Consider the following 17,945-nt stretch of genomic DNA (forward strand, 5'->3'; position numbering starts at 1 on the left):
AGTTCAGGTCTCACAGACCAACATCCAAGACCTAGCCCAGGCACAGAAAGAAGACAAAGTGTTAAAGGACATTTTAAAAGGGAACTTCCCAGCTCCCTACGAAAAGTTAAGAATTCTTTGACAGTCCATGAGGGAATCGTTTTAAAACATGGAATTTATGTATTCCCTACCCAGGGCAGGAATGAGATAATTTGTAAGTTCCATGACGGACATGGACACTAAGGGATTAAATCCACCCTTGCCCACCTCAGACCACTCTGCTGGGGGCCTGATTTGAAAACCGACATGCCCCATTACATCGAAAACTGTTTAATTTGTGCTCAAAACAACCCCGATAGGCATGCGAAAAAAGCCCAGCCACGACACACCCGCCCTGTAAATGGCCCGCGGACAAACCTTCAATTGGATTATATTGGTTCTCCCCCCCCCCCCCCCCCCCCCCCCGCTGCAGAAATGGATACAAGTATGTGGTGGTGGTTAGGGTTAGACACATTTACGAAATGGGTCGAAGCGTTTCCCTCGAGAACAAACACAGTCAAGCCCATGGCGAAGATCTTAACAGAGCAGATTTTTACGAGATGGAGACCCCCGCAGTATTGAGTCGGACCAAGGTTCCCACTTTACGGGAAGGGGCATGAAAAATATTATGACGATTTGTAGCCATCTGGGATGGCCACTTCCCGATTACAAAATGGACACTTTGCAAAGATTGCAGGGAAAATGGACAATGCTTAGAAAACAAGCAGGTTCAGAGCTGGTCTGTATATTGGAGCCGCAGCTCCCAGACAAGACCAAACCTGTAGGCCCATTAGCATACTAATGGCCCATCTCCAGGAACAAAAGAGTAACATTTGAGTAACCGATACTAAGGCAGACACCCCGGCGCCAGGAGACCGAAGCAAAGTAGGCCAATGGCCACCTAGGACACGCTCAGCCATCAGGGCACCCACCCCTTTATTGGATGAAATCAATAGGAATGATCGAGAAATGGCCCAATTGATTGGGGCCAGGTTAAAGGCCCGCCCACAAGAGCGTGAAGCCCCTTTGGGTATAAGAAGGAGCCCCCAAGAGTGAATCGCTCTCTTGGACTTGGCTCTCACAGCGGAGAGACCCGTCCACCAGCTACGCCAGAAGCAAGTCCAAGGTCCACCAGACAGACGACCGTAGCGGTTCCCCTGTACCAGTTCGACCCCAGCAGCCTCAGAACTGAACAACGGCCATTGTTCCTCTGACTGAGTGGACGCCCAAAGCTAAGTATAGGCTTTAGTAGTAGTGATAGTTTAGTCTGTAGTATTTGTGCATGAGTAGATTTAACTGTGTGTGTAAATAAATAAGCATTGACTTTGAACTAACTAACTGGTGGCTCGAGTCTTTGGTCAGTATTCGGGTTTGAATCGTGGTGGTATCGAAAGATACCTGGCAATTCTAGAGCAAACATAATTAGAATTAAGGAAGGCGACCATATTGACCGCCATATTCAGAGCCAACCAAAGAGAGCAACAGTATCAGGCAAAAGTTCCCCATTGTCTATCACCCGCAGTCCAGCGGCATTGTGGAGCGCATGAATCGGACACTAAAGGCCACACTTAGAAAAATGGTACAGCAGCACAACACAACATTAGACAGTGCTCCCATTCGCACTGATGTTTATTAGGAACACAGTAAAGGTCAACAGGATATACCCCCCATACCCTTATGACCGGACGATCCACGAAGGGTACCGAATACTTATTCGGACTTGATTTGGCCAGCCCCACAGTCACCGCCGTGACCCATGAGAAAGCAGTCCAGCACATGGTAGAGAATATTAAAGCAGCACAGCTCGCTGCAGCTGTTCGACTAAGCGCTAAACAAAAGCAGAGCAAGGCCTGCTTTGATAAAACAGTACACCCGACAGAGTATACAGTCGGACAGCGAGTAATGATCACCTTAATATTTTCCCCCCAGTCAAACTCCAACTAATCAGAGCCCAAAAAGGAAACATTCAGGTAAATCACGCAAAAAGCACGCACAAAAAACACATCCCTACCACCTTCCAACACCCTAAAAAGGTCGAAGAAAAGGACGACAAGAACGGACTCAAACATGCAGGCAATTTTCAAAACGGGAGAGACACCACATATACTTAAAAGTTCTGACATGAGTCCAAACATCCTCAGCTCAGGGCCAGCCCTTGCTTCTTAACGAAGTCCATCGCCTCTTCGGGTTCCTCGAAATAGTGGTGCTGACTCTCATACGTAACCCACAGTCGCGCTGGAAAAAGTAGCCCGAATTTCACCTTGTTTTTATACAGTATCTCCTTCACCTGCCTGTAGCCTCCCCTCTTCCTGGCCACCTCAGTGCTCAAATCCTGGTAAACACGCAGGGTGGTATTGTCCCAAGTACAGCTTTGTGTGCTCTTTGCCCATTGCAGCACCCGTTCCTTGTCCAGGTACCTGTGAAAGCGTGCCACCATCGCTCATGGGGGACCCCCTCGTCACAGCTGCCTCACCTGCACTCTGTGTGCCCTGTAAGTGGGAACACCTCGTTCCCCAGCAAACTCTGAAACATCCCCTCCACGTGCGCGGCAGCATCCTCTGCCCCCTCCAGGAGGCCCACGATTCTCACGTTCTGCCGACAAGATCTGTTGTCCAGGTCCTCCAGCCTTTCCAGAAGCACTTTTTGCTGGTCCCTCAACCTCTGAATCTCCACATCTGCCACCGTTTGAAAGTCAACCTGCTCCTCCACTGACTTCTCCAACTGCTGGATCTTCTCAGCCTGATCATCCAGCCTTTTTTCCATCCGGTCAATCGATTTCTGTAGCGGCTCCAAGTTGTCACTCTTCAGAGCCAAAAAGCCCTCTTGCATAGTCTGCAGCAGCTGCTCCATTGTGGGCTGGGCTGTTGACGCCTTGCTCTGCACACCAGCCATGCTGGTGCCTCTCACAGCCTCTACTGCGCCCTTATTCGACCACTTCTTCTGCTGTTTACGGTCCCTCCGGCTTCTTAGGTCCATACAACTCTGTATGGGTCCTGTGCCTGAGTACTATTGCTTTCCAGTTCCCCGCGCAAAAGCGTCAGGGAAAAAGGTCCAAAAGTCCGACCGAAACGGGAGCCACCAAATGTGCGACCTCCTCCCTCATAGCCGCCACCGGAAGTCCCCCGTAATGATCACCTTATACAACCCTAGCTCATTCCTCTCCCCGATATTTGCAGGACCCTACTCAATCTCGGACAAAGTAAGCCCCGCAGTTTATAAAATCACGTATCCAAACGGAAAATCAGGATGGTTTCATGTAAATCAGCTTAAGGTTTATGGAACGCAGTGCAACCACTCGCACCACCTCTCGTTGGCAATGGCAGATAATGAGGACCCACCCATTGACAACCCAATTTCCCCCTCCCCAGCAGCAGCAGCACGTCCACAGACACGACCTTGACCACACCCCCAGAATCAAATTTCACCCGGACGCTTGATTCGGCTGATAGCCACAGCACCACTGAAGCCCGAGAGACCCGAACGAAGATCCCACGAACCAGGCCCCAGTCACTACAGGCCCAGAGACCCCGACCATGATACGCTCAGCCTCTTCGAAACAATTTATTTGCCCACACCAGAACCTGACCCGCCACCCGACGATAGCGACTGCTCCCTCGCAACCTCCCTACGGAACATGAAGCACTGGTACCGTGACAATTACTGTCGCCTGATTAAATGGACCCCACATCGGCACACGCCGCATTAGCACGCAAACTCCATGAATGAGTTTGGGACCCGGGAGATGGTGGCAACTCCGAGGCTGACTCCCACCATGGTAACCCCTTTGCAAATCTTTTTGAAATGGAATCTTGAGGTGTCCAGATGAGAGTCAGGAACCGATTGAAATTTACTGTGTCCTGTACTCTGATGGAACCTGCCCGCTTTTATGTTTAGTTTGTTTGAAATTTTGTACGTTCTCTCTTGTACGATTTTGTGTGTCAGCCTCACGGACACTTTCTCGATACAGTTTATTCTTTCGGTCTCACACCAAATTTCTTGATGCAGTCATAATTACTCTTCCGATGCCACATGGCAGTTAGTGAAACAAGTTTGCCTGGAGCCCCTACAGTTGCAAATTCTTATCGCTCTTGGGAGGTCACTCAGGCAGTGGAGTAGCGGCATTTATCCCCGCCCTGCCTGGGGACCCCCTATACATTTGGTCAGCCAAGCTCGGGTAGTGGAGCAACAGCACTGATCACAGCCATACCCGGGGATCCCACCCATTCTTGCCCTGCCGCGGAACATACGCACCACACCATTCGGATACATGTTTTCAAAACTCTTTTGCTGTTCCTTTCTAGTCCTGTGGTTTAAAGAATGCTTTTTGCCACAACTTTTGCCCTTTCCGGCAACCCTTCGGTTGCTATCCCCCACATGCTATTTACACGTCAGAAACATTTGGTTGGAAAAACAAGTTTGCAGAGGACGGAGAAATTGTCCACCCACTCAGCCCATCGACCACAGGCTGCGAGAGTGCTCGCACTGTGACACAGAATTTTTTTTCCGGATGTCTTGTCTCCGCAAATGATTGTTAAAAAACAAATAAATAAAAAAATTAAAAAATGAGGGAGTCACATATGGTGACGATTATAATGGGAAATTGACACGAAGGAGAAACAGACAGACATACAAGATGTTAAACAACACAATTATAACAGATACTATGCTTGCTCCGCTAGGAAGATACAAAGATACTAGACAGCGAAGAAAAGCCCGAATAAGATGAAGACAACCCTGATGATCGGCATCATGATCGTCGCTGGAACAGTCAAGTTGCGTGCGTTATCCACCTCTACCACCCTCACCACACAGGCCCCGAACACGACTACCCAACGCAACACCCCCAGCCCAGACACACCACACACACACACAGCCACCGATACCCCAACATGGTGTGAGAACCTTGTCAAGCGGTATTCACTGTCCTACACAGTGGAAACCTTACCAGTGATAGCCATATTGTACAGTGTGATTCAGACAATTAGATTGCGAAAATGGAGGAGAGCCTCCCGCATTCCACTATACACATTTAGAGCCCCCTTCCTCGGACTCCAGCAAACCCCACACTCTTTCTGAACCTTTCTCCTTAATAAATGGCTAAGGAATCGAACGGAGTGATCAGGGATCACCCAATTAGTAAGGCCCTAATCGAAGGACCGCCCAAAAGAGCGCAAAATCCCCCCAGAGTATAAGAAGAGTTTGCCATATGTTCGCTCTCTCTTGGCGCCCTCTTGGCCTTGGTACCCCTGTCATGGCCATCACCAATTGCAGCAACACCAGAAGCGAGTCCAAGTTCAACGCCCGCTACCAGACGGATGAGCCCAGCTGAGCAGCAGTTACTCCTTCGAACCAGAGAGATCCAGAATTGAACAGCGGCCACTGTTTTCTGACTTAAACCGGGTGCCCGAAGTTAAGTACAGGTTGTCTTATCTGATAGGTGTAGTTAACTAGTGGTGTTTATGTTGCATGACTAATTGTGCGTAAATAAAGTACCCTTGACCTTGAATTAACCAACTGGTGTTTGACTCTTTGATCGATAGCCGATTGAAACTTGTGATGGTATCATTCGATACCTGGCGACTCTAAGCATTAAGACACAGATAACATAGAAAGAAAGGTAAACTTACTGATTGCCATAATTGGAACAGAGCCACAGAAAAGACAAAAGAAAAGAAAAGGCAACAGTACGTTCAACATGTTAAACAACATAAGTACATCCTTGTTAAACGACACAAGCATATCCTGCAACAGAATAAACAAAGACATGAACTGAATAAAGGACTGCCCGCCCCCCCCCCCCCCACAAGTATCCAGTAGGTATAAGCCAACTAAAAAAAAATTCCATGTGGCAAAGAAACAAAAGAAAATTGGCTCCATACATTGAGTATGAAATTAAATATACCATAAGCATCTCTAGTATCTACATATTCACAAAGTTTGTATTTGGAATGCTTTACCTTTTCCATCATATAAAGCAAGCCCAGACGTTTCTTGTTCGGTCTCTAGCAACCATCCAGGTGGATAACCCAGTCGACGCATCCGATAAATAAACGGTGGGAGAGTTTCATCAGTCATCCCCAGAGCTTCTTTAAGTTCTACACTGCAGAACCAATTGGATTTACCCAAGAGTTAACGAACATTTTTTAATGCCATGAACAATAAATATTGGCGGTTGGGCAGGATTATCATTCAAGAGGACCAATTGCACAGCTTAAAAAAAAGTGTGCATAATACAATGATTCATCTACAAAAATTAACTAATAGAGGCAGCTTACTATGCAAAACTTTAAAAAAAAGAAAAAATGTAGGAAAGTAGAATTATATGACATGAGGCAGCATTGCTGCATAAGGGGCTAACTATGGTAATTCCCCTGAGTAAATTTTGTGACAGTAGTAGGGCTGTTAGAAAGAGCAGGGGAATGAAATAACTCTTTCAAAGAACTGACACAAGAATGATGGGTCTAATAGAATCATACAGCACAGAAGGAGGCTATGACAGTGCAATCCATGAGGTTTTATTTTACCTGATAACACCTGGTTTGAACTTTTCAAACCTCTCTGCATGATACCGCTGTTGAGAACCTGAATGAGGTGAATCACTAGCCATTGTCATGAACTCTTTTCTTTTTTCACTAATACGAGCAAGATCACGTGGCTGCAAAGTCAATTGAAAGATATGAATGTTAGTTATTTAATACAGTTAACAATTTTGTATGAGGGGTGGCAAGATGGTGCAGTGGTTAGCACTGCTGCATCACAGCACCGAGGACCCGGGTTCGATCCTGGCCCCGGGTCACTGTCCGAGTGGAGTTTGCACACTTTCCCCGTGTCTGTGTGGGTCTTACCCTCACAACCCAAAGATGTGCAGGGTAGGTGGATTGGCCACGCTAAATTGCCCCTGAATGGGGAAAAAAGAATTTGGTACTCTAAATTTATATTAAAGAAACAATTATGTATGACATGTCAAAATATGATCATTCATGCTGTTGGAATTTTAAATGCAGAAAATGAAAATGTCTAGTTTTAACATGTCTATTATCAAAAATTCACAAAAAGCTTCCAATTTCACTTGCCTGTTTTAAGATCAGTCAATTTGAGACTGCATATCTCCCCAGTTAGTTTTATTGGCCTCCCCTCCTGACTTGCATGTGGTAAAGTTTTACATATGCCAACAGATCTCCAGTACCTCAATGAAAGTGTCATTCTTCACAAGCAAGTGTAATAAATACACATCAACAGGCAACTTTACAATGAATTGGACTGTATCCTCACCCCATTTCCACAGTATGTACTTTCCTGCGTGGGTCAACTGATAATTGACCACCAAACCAGGATAGAGTGGGGAAACTGTAATGCCTGCCCATGCTGCTCATCTTAGCCATTGCTGTAAATTAGGATCTTGCTATTGCATACCACACCATGATACATTTTCTGGCAAATTATCGCAGGGGCCCAGAGACCACATTTCCCATTAGGGGTTGTTTTCTGTATTATGAACCTGTGCAAGACTACAACAACAAAAAAAATTATAGCTCCTTTGATGTCAAGATACCCTAAACCAGTGTTTTTCAAACTTTTTTCCAGGGACCCGTTTTTACCAACCGGCCGACCTTTGCGACCCACGCCGGCTGAACTTCGCGACCCATGCCGGCCGACCTGCACGGCCCACCATTTTCTCTTACCGTGTTTGTTGCTGACAAAAATGGAGGAAATGGTTTTGGGACCCTTTGGCCCCAATGGTCCCTTTGTCCCCCCGAACTTGTAAAAAAAGTGGCTGCGACCATATAAAAGTAAAATGCAGCCGCACTGCGCATGCGTGCCCGATCATCGTTTTAAAAAAAATGTTGCTGGCCGTTTTGAAGGCCGCTCGCAGCCGGCATTATTAAAAGCCGGCTGCTGAGGGCTTGAAGGCGATGCAGGCGGGTAAGGCCCCGGGTCTGGCCGGGTACCCAGTGGAGTTTTATAAAACGTTCTCGGGGATATTGGGGCCGGTGTTGTTGAGGATGTTCAATGAGGCAAGGGAAAGAGGGGTGCTGCCCCCGACGATATCACAGGTAACGATTTCGCTGATTCTTAAGCGGGACAAGAACCCGGAGCTGTGTGGGTCCTATAGGCCGATCTCCCTGTTGAATGTAGATGCCAAGTTGCTGGCCAAAATCTCGTCCTCCAGGATCGAGGATTGTGTTCCGGACGTTATTGGGGAGGACCAGACGGGGTTTGTTAAGGGCAGGCAGTTGGTGGCCAATGTAAGAAGGCTGTTAAATGTGATCATGATGCCCACGGAAAGTAGGGAGGTGGAGGTAGTGATCGCAATGGATGCAGAAAAGGCTTTTGATCAGGTAGAATGGGATTATCTGCGGGAGATACTGGGACGGTTCGGATTGCGCGGGGCTTTATTGACTGGGCCAAGTTACTGTATCAGGCTCCTGTGGCAAGTGTACGGATGAATAGGACAACATCGGACTATTTTAGACGGCACCGGGGGACGAGACAGGGATGCCCCTCCGGGGGAAAGAAAAGAGAGCACAGGGTTTTGCTCTATGCAGATGACCTGTTTCTATATGTTTCGGACCCAATAGTGGGGATGGAAGAAATCATGAGGATTCTAGGGGAATTTGGCCGGTTTCCGGATACAAGCTTAATATGGGAAAGAGTGAGATGTTTGTGGTCCAGGTGAGGAGGCGGGAGAGGCGACTGGGAGAGCAGCCGTTTAGGTTAGTGGAAGGAAGCTTTAGGTACCTCGGCATCCAAGTGGCACGGGAATGGGACCGGCTACATAAATTGAATCTAGCCTGGCTAGTGGACCAAATGAAGGACGACTTTCGGAGATGGGATGCGCTTCCGTTGACTCTGGCTGGGAGGGTGCAAACCTGTGAAGATGACTGTGCACCCGAGATTCCTATTTGTATTTCAGTGTCTCCCTATCTTTATTCCGCAGTCCTTTTTTAAGCGGGTCAACAGAGTGATCACAGGCTTCATCTGGGCGGGCATGGAAGGTAATGCTTGACTTTCGCCTTGACCTCGGGGAGAGGGCGAGCTGCGCTGCCAAATTTTAGCAACTATTATTGGGCGGTTAATATAGCCATGATCAGGAAGTGGGTTGGGGGGGAGGGGTCGGCTGGGTGCGTATGGAGGCGGCTTCATATAAGGGCACCAGTCTGGGGGCGTTGGTAACTGCGTCTCTGCTGTTCCCGCCGGCATGGTACTCGACCAGTCCAGTGGTGGTGGCGGCCCTGAGAGTTTCCGGCCAATGGAGGAGGCATGTGGGAGCATCGGTCTTGGCCCCAATATGTGATAATCACCGGTTTGCCCTGGGGAGTATGGACAGGGGGGTTCCGGTATTGGCGGAGAGCGGGGATTGAGAGGATGGGTGATATGTTATAGAGGGGAGCTTTCAGAGTATGAGGGCGTTGGAGGAAAAGTTTGGGTTGGGGAGGGGAAGTGAATTCAGGTATCTGCAGGTGCGGGACTTCCTTCATAAACAGGTGTCAACCTTCCCGCTCCTACCGCTAAGGGGGATTCAGGACAGGGTAGTTTCCAGATTGAGGATAGGAGAAGGGAGCGTCTTGGGCATTTATAAGGAACTTAAGGGGTCGGAGGAGATGCAGACCGAGGAGCTGAAGCGCAAGTGGAAGGAGGAGCTGGGAGGCGAGTAGAGTCAACACGTCTGCAACATGTGCCAGGCTCAGCCTGATACAATTTAAGGTTGTTCTCCGGGCTCACGTGAAGGTGGCCTGGATGAGCAGATTCTTTGGGGTGGAGGACAGGTGCGCAAAATGTGCGGGAGGACCGACGAACCATGTCCACATGCTTTGGGCATGTCCAAAGTTTAGGGGGTTTTTGCAGACGCCATGTCCACGGTGTTAAAAGCAAGGGTGGCACTGAGTCCAGAGGTGGCGATTTTCGGGGTGTCAGAAGATCCGGGAATCCAGGAGGAGAAAGAGGCAGACGTTCTGGCCTTTGCTTCCCTGGTAGCCTGGAGATGGATACTATTAGCATGGCGGGATTCAAAGCCCCCGAAATCGGAGGCCTGGCTATCGGACATGGCTAGCTTTCTCTGTTTGGAGAAAATCAAGTTCGCCTTGAGAGTGTCACTGTTAGGGTTCGCCCGGAGGTGGCAACCGTTCGTCGACTTCTTTGCGGAAAATTAATCGCCAGCAGACGGGGGGGGGGGGGGGGGGGGGGGGACCCTCCCGACACCCACCTGCGGGTCGTGCCCCCGAGTTTGACAATGCGTGACCTAAACCCCTTCAAAGTCAAATTGCATACAACAAATTCCCACAAACAACAAATGAGAAATAAGCATTCTAACAGTGTTGATGGTGTTGGTTGAAGGAGGACTGAAACTTAATGCTGGAAGAACTCCTGGCTTTTCACAGAGCATTGTTGAGATCGCAGTTCAACATCTCATCCAAAAAAGACAATACCTGCGACAATGCAACACTCCTTTGGAGCCTAGATTGTGCAGCCAGGTTCGGGAGTAGGGCTTGAACCCACAATCTTTGACTCGATGGCCAAGTACAATAGCTTGATTGAGATCACATTTTGTTCAACTATTAAACAGAGGAAAATGTTTTAGTCATAACAGCTCCAGGGTCCCAGGTTCAATTCCAGCCTCGGGTGACTGTCTGTGAGGAGTTTGCACTTTCTCCTGCGTCTGCGTGGGTTTCCTCCGGGTGCTCTGGTTTCCTCCCACTTAGATGTGCAGGTTAGGTAGATTGGCCATGCTAAATTCTCCTTAGTGTCCAAAAAGATTAGGTGGTGTTACTGGGTTACGGGGATAGGGTGGAGGCGTGGGCTTAAGTGGGAATGCTCTTTCCAATGGCCGTGCAGACTCGATGACCCGAACGGTCTTTTGCACTGTACATTCTATGATTCTAAATGAATTTTCATTTAATAATAAGCAAACAATTAGTTGACTTCTGCATGACCCTGATGTGTGCAATTTGTCCGCTTGGAGTAAAATCTCATTGCAAAGATATGCTTATCTTACCTTTGGACAATCTTTTAACTGATGTTCGGTTGAACCACAGTTGAAACAACAAGGTTTTGGCCTATTTGATACAAAATGTGTTTTCCTCAAGTTACTAATGATTTTCAATAAAATAACATGTTTAATATTTACTCAATTAAAGAGACTTGAAGCTAAAGCATCTTTACATACCTCTTAGCTTTCAATCCCACTTCTTGACCATCTAAGGAGACAACTTGGGCGAAGACTTGCTGGTATCTTTACAGCGCATTCAGGAATTACTCATTTCCACAAACATCTTAAAATAACCTTCCAGGCCTTAATACATAGGTGACATCTCATTACAAGATTTTCTCTTGCTCAAAGAGCAAGTTAATTAGCTTTCCGCCAAGATGTGAAGTGACTGGCTGAACAACTACAGAACTATTAATTTGGTCAGTTTCCTTGCTCTGTGTAACTGGACCATCCTTGTCTTAAATTACTCCAATCCTCTGCTTAATGATAATTATCATGATCAGTTAATTATATTATGATCTGAAATTAATAGTGCTAGAGAGAGAGTGAGACGTGCTGGCAAAGATTTTGTCTTGCACTTGTCAAGACAGATACACAAATTCCAACGGTCAAGCGATCACAATTTATACTTCAGGAGGAAGGGGTGCTGATTAATTGACACCTTGGTATCCGGTATAGTATAAACTGTTGTGATCGTTTGAAATTTGGCATTCTTGCATTGGTCCTGATGAATGCATGATGAAAAGCTTTGGCAACATGTTGCTCTTGTCATGGGTTCTACACATCATATTTTAACACTTAAGAGCCCATGAAATTCTGCACTGTAAAAACGTTGTTATTAAGTTTAAAGATCATTAATCCATAAAGTAATCCAGTTATGTGTAGTAAGCCAGGATGGTCAAAAGAGCTCCTAATGTTAATATCAGAATTTCACCTTTAAGATTACCGGGGCTCTTGCACAATAAAACTAAATCTGTTTAACTAAAACCAACAAACTGTGCCAGATACAAGTTTATGTTTTGAAAAATAAATGTTACTGTTGTACATAAATCCTCATTTATTTCCGTCAAGAAGATCAGGAGCATTGCTTCAACAAAATGGAGAAACAGATTTCAAGACTTCAGATTGGAAAACATCTGCTAAAATGTATAAACATCTGGAATATTGGTGGCATGGTAGCACATTGGTTAGCACAGTTGCTTTGCAGCTCCAGGGTCCCAGGTTCAATTCCCAGCTTGGGTCACTGTCTGTGCAGAGTCTGCACGTTCTCCCAGTGTCTGCTTGGGTTTCCTCCCACAGTCCAAAGATGTGCAGGTTAAGTGGATTGGTCATGCTAAATTGCCATTAGTGTCCAAAAAGGATAGGTGGGGTTACTGGGATAGGGTAGAGGTTGGGCTTAGATAGGGTGATATTTCCATGGGCCTGTGCAGACTCGATAGGCTGAATGGCCTCCTTTTTAACAGTGCAGAATTTCATGGGCTCTAGATAGATTTAAATGACATGTTATAAATGGCCTGTTTTGCAATAAGTGTTAAGGTATGATGTGCAGAACCCATGAATGGCCTCCTTCTGCACTGTAAATTCTAATTCTAACAAAAATTCTAATCTGGAATATTACATGATCTGCATTTGGAAATTAGCCTCTGTAGGAGAGAAATATTTTACTCTGAATACATATGCTAATATTATGCTGTCATTCCCAAGGTCTAGCAAAAACCTAGACTATTTTCTATTCTGTTCAGAATCAATTCTGAAACCTGTCAGAATTTTATCAAGCCTTGGGCAACAGGTTGAGAGGTGGCAAAACATTATGGGAAGGTGCCAGGTGACACCCCTGTTGCTTTCCATCCCTCCCCCAGGCCATTTCACCAAGGGCAGGAAGGTTGACAGGCATTTCCACCAGAAGACCAATTGAGCCACTTCAGTAGCTAATTAAGGGCCACTTCCCTGCTGGGGACACTGCGCAGTGATACCTGCTGGCAGGAGTGCCCTCCTTCCAGTCATCATTTCCTCCCTGGTTGCAATAAATGTATTTTGTCCCTTCAGCAATGCTGTAACCTGTACCAATAACCAACCACCCACCTTTCGATTGCCAGGGCCTGCCTGTCTGGATCCCAGAAACAATAATCATCCCACATTTTAAGTGCCGCAGCCATTGAGCCACCCTCTCTTTGTAGCTGCAGCATCATCACTGGCCACCCCCTGCAATTACTCTGAATTGCTGGCACTCTGTTGGGCTGTCAGCTCACTGGCTGCCTCCATACTTTGGGATTGCAGCTACCTAATTGGTTGATGCCAGAAATATGCCTCCCTCGATCCTGCTGCCGGTTGAAGAGGGGTTGCCTCCCCTTTTTGGTGCCGGTGGCAGGGCTTCAGCTTTCATTGGAAAATTTTGGCCTACATTGTTGTAATAAACAAGTCAACTGAAGTAGAAACTTTCCATTCAGTGTGCAGGATACTTGGGTATTTCCCATCCATCTGTCAGCTGTGGATTTTCATTTAGCAAGGGCTGTCCGAGTTTGTCAAGGCAAAAGTTGGTGAAGTACTGAACGCTCCCCACAACCTGCATGAAACAAAAGTTACAAAGCTTTCCTAATATGTACTAATTGGCAAAAACTAATGAGTGTTTGTTCTGTTACTTAAAGTAATTGTCATATTAAGTTTAAAGAATTCACTGTACGTAGACATTTAATATATATTACACATGTACACACTGGAGTAATCAAAATGGACCTAAAAAGAAATCATTGAGAAAAATCTCAATAGTCTAAAAATCACTGTTAAAACAAGTATTTTAAAGTAGCATACAGTAAAAACTCTTGTGGCAGACACCAAATCTGATTTAAAACCTGCGCATATTTTTGAACTAAATTACCTTAATATGGAGGGAAGAAAATTAAGTGCAAATGGAGATAACAGGTTTCACTGTAATGTTTAATGAAATAGAAACATAGATTTGTTTTAGACTATTGTGGATTACATTAAAGCTACTGAAATATTACGAGCATTATAAATTCTCCGGCTCAATTTCAGGAAAGTACATTGTACGAATTGCGTTGTGGGCAGCACAGTGGTGCAGTGGTTAGCACTGCTGCCTCACGGCACCGAGGTCCCAGATTTGATCCCGGCTCTGGGTCACTGTCCGTGTGGAGTTTGCATGGGTTTCGCCCCCACAACCAAAAGATGTGCAGGGTAGGTGGATTGGCCACGCTAAATTGTCCCTTAATTGGAAAAAATGAACTGGGTACTCTAAATTTATAAAAACAAAAGAATTGCTTTGTGGGGGCAGCAGGATGCCTCACGGTGCAGAGGACCTGCGTTTGATTCTATGATCCTGCCCCCGAGTCATTCTTCGTGTGGAGTTTGCACATTCTCCCCGTGTTTGCGTGGGTCTCACCCTCTAAAGATGTGCAGGGTAGAGGGCAGCGCGGTGGTTAGCACTTCTGCCTCACAGCACCGAGGTCCCAGGTTCGATCCTGGCTCTGGGCCCTTGGAGGTTGCACATTCTCCCCCTGGCTGCGTGGGGCTCGCCCCCACAACCTAAAAATGCGCAGGTTAAGTGGATTGGCCACTTTAAATTGCCCCTTAATAATTGGGTGCACTACAATTATATAATTTAAAAAAAAAATTTTTTTTTAAAACATGTGCAGGGTAGATTTCATAGAATTTACAGTGCAGAAGGAGGCCATTTGGCCCATCGAGTCTGCTCTTGGAAAGAGCACCCTACCTAAGGTCCACATCTCCACTCTATCCCCATAACCTAGTAACCCCACCCAACACGAAGGGCAACTTTGGACACTAAGGGCAATTTATCATGGCCAATCCACCTAACCTGCACATCTTTGGACTGTGGGAGGAAACCGGAGCACCCGGAGGAAACCCACGCACACACGGGGAGGATGTGCAGACTCCGCACAAACAGTGACCCAAGCCGGAATCGAACCTGGGACCCTGGAGCTGTGAAGCAATTGTGCTATCCACAATGCTACCGTGCTGCCCAAGGTAGTATTGGTCATGCTAAATTGCCCCTTAATTGGGGGGAAAAATTGGGTACTATAAATTTTTAAAAAAAGAACTGCATTGTACAAATTATATAATAAGTATTAATACCAATATCAAAGTATAAAAAGGAATTTGATACTTAATTATGTTCCAATGTCAATATGGATCCAAATAATAAACAGGGAGGGTGGAAACAGTGTACTGAATAAAATAATGTCATTCAAGTTCAGTACAGTGCATCCAAGAATTAATGTGCTTGTAACAGAAAGTGGTTCAGTATGCAATATCATACTGTACGGTCTGCAAAAATGTGGTCGCAAGAGGACCATTAGGGTAGACACAGGCTGTTTAACTTTATGATCAACACCGGAAACCAATCTGAAAAAAAACAGAGGCAGATGTAACCCAAACATTTATTTCAGGAGATCCATGTATTGATACCTCAATGCAAAATGTCATGGGATGGAAAGGTATAAGGTGCCCTCACCCACAATCTCAGCCAGACCATAGAATTTACAGTGCAGGAGGCCATTCGGCCCATCAAGTCTGCACCGGCCCTAACGCAGAGCATCCTACTGAAGCCCACGCATCTACCCTATTCCCGTAACACCCACTTAACAGTTTTTGGGCACTAAGGGCACTTTAGCATGGCTAATCCACCTAACCCGCACATCTTTGGACCATATTTAGAAAAATAGTGGCACAGCAAAGATTAGCGGCTGGATTCTCCGCTGGCGGGATGTTTAGTTTTGCCGGCAGCCTGGGGGTTTCCCAGACAGCGCGGGGCTGCCCCACAATGGGAAACTCCATTGACCAGCCGGCGTAATGGAGCATTCCACCGGCAGGGTGAAATGTGGCGCAGTGGGGCGGAGAATCCAGCCCTGGGTGTTTTCCCCACAGAGGGAGCAAAAATCACCTGAGGGGGTTCATCTGAGAGCAGTATTTGCAAAAACCGGGAGCTGTGGCTCCCGCAAATGGTGCATAATGCACAGAAAAATTATTCAAAACATTGACATTGGGCATGTCAGTATACCAATATCCCACTTTAATGACAGCAAAATATTTCTCAAATTTCATTGCTAATTCCCCAGCGCAAATAGTTTAATGTATTGCGTGCGTAACTTTGTGGATTTCCCACTTTTAGTAAATTTAACAGATGTTTTCCAATCGGTTTTAAATCTTTAAATCTATTTTACAACTACATCAAAAATATCCAAAATAATTTTCTTGAATTTAGTAGCTCACATAATAAACTAACTTTACATAGGTACGTGGATTAAGGCCAGTTAAAACTGCAAATAAATGTATTTTGGAAACAATTAATGGTAGAATTGTGAAAATGTCAGTTTTCAATAATTAAAATGAATTCAGAAGAGATGAGAGCAATAGAAAGTTAGCGTTAGGAACTCAAATAAACGTTTTGCCGATACTGCAGTAGGCGTGTGATTTAAAAGACCTGGTAAGGTGCAGCGTGGTAGCGCAGTGGTTAGCACTGCTGTCTCACTGTGTCATGGTCCCAGGTTCGATCCCGGCTCTGGGTCACTGGCCGTGTGGAGTTTGCACATTCTCCCCATGCTTGTGTGGGTTTTGCCGCCACCACCCAAAAGATGTTCAGGCAAGGTGGATTGGCCACGCTAAATTCCCCCTTAATTGAAAAATAAATGAATTGGGTCCTCTAAATTTATTAGTCAATAATCAAAAATGGTTGAAGTGTTGAACGTGTCGAGAAAGGGTAGGCATGTTGAATTGGTCTTTGCTCTTCACAAATTTGATACTGGAACAATTTTAGTTCAGATTCCAAGAGATTAGCATTAATGAACTATCTATTGGCTTTGAAACTAAGTATTCTTCCCTCAACTTGGTAGCAGACAAGCAGACCCAGTCTACCATAAGAATAAGGAAGCCAGGTGTGACCAGGTGTGCAGACACCCAATTCAAACTTTGCTCTTCCAAAATAAAAACAAAGGTACCAAAACAAACTTGTGCGCAATTTTGGATTTAGCAACTGGTTCAGAGGAAATTGATAATACAGGTAAGTGTCAGTGACATATATAGCAAAAAGGAGCTCAGAATAACTTTTAATGTACTTTGGCTAGATGGGACAGATCCTCGACTTCTCAAAGGATCAAAAGGGATTAGGTGTGGCTGTGGTCAACTTTTTTTTAATATATATGTAAAAAGGAGTTCCACAACTATGAGATCTGCATACAAGGTCTGGAGGACACTGAATTTTATTTGAGAATTGAAAAATAGTATGAAACAGGCGCCAGTAAATTCTGGACTAAGTTAGCCTAAAGATAGTAATAAAGGAAAAGAACAACAGGATGCAGTCATGGTTTCTTTAAATACAGCACGCTTGGTAATAGAAAATAAGTGCCAATAAATGGAAAAACAACAAAGATCAAAATTCTTCAGGAATCAATTCTGCTTTCCCTGTTGCTAAAACCATGCAAATAACAAGGTAGAGGTCAGTGCTCAGAATATAACATTTACTGATGACACTAAATGTTATTACCAAGTCAGGAGTCCAAATAGATTAAATATTTAACAATGCACATTTAAACAGGGAAAATGAAGAATGTAAAAATGAGGAGGTCCTGTTTTAAAATGAACAACAAGGGTATAAAACAAAAAAGATTAAAAGTATATGATCAATCTGGGGTTCCCAAACAAAACTAAGCAAATACCTGGATGCATCTTAGAGGTATTGGATTCATACTCAAGACATACGACTATAAACTTGCACAGATAATTAGTGGTGCTACCTCATACATAGTTCTGGCCACACTATCGTCAAAAATAGTTATTTTACTAGGACCAGAGAAATGCAAGTGATATTTCGGCAACTTAGTTACGATGGGACTCTTTGAAAAGATTGGTAGGGAGCAGGATCCAGTTTTTAATGCTGAGAGAGTTCAGATGCAAGACTGAGCACTGA

General features: G+C 45.4%; 1 protein-coding gene across 1 annotated transcript in view; it reads right to left on the reverse strand.

The window, feature by feature from the left end:
• zcchc8 (zinc finger, CCHC domain containing 8) overlaps window positions 1-17,945 on the reverse strand; it is a 71,721-nt gene that overhangs the window by 50,147 nt on the left and 3,629 nt on the right. The window contains exons 6-10 of the mRNA XM_072495483.1: window positions 13,465-13,568; window positions 11,183-11,248; window positions 11,012-11,072; window positions 6,543-6,673; window positions 5,976-6,118 (exon numbers count right to left, since the gene is read on the reverse strand). Coding sequence (XP_072351584.1) covers window positions 5,976-6,118; window positions 6,543-6,673; window positions 11,012-11,072; window positions 11,183-11,248; window positions 13,465-13,568 — 505 coding nt within the window. The remainder of the gene's footprint in view (window positions 1-5,975; window positions 6,119-6,542; window positions 6,674-11,011; window positions 11,073-11,182; window positions 11,249-13,464; window positions 13,569-17,945) is intronic.

The sequence above is a fragment of the Scyliorhinus torazame genome, chromosome 1 (assembly GCF_047496885.1).
Source record: "Scyliorhinus torazame isolate Kashiwa2021f chromosome 1, sScyTor2.1, whole genome shotgun sequence".
NCBI classification, from domain to species: domain Eukaryota; kingdom Metazoa; phylum Chordata; class Chondrichthyes; order Carcharhiniformes; family Scyliorhinidae; genus Scyliorhinus; species Scyliorhinus torazame.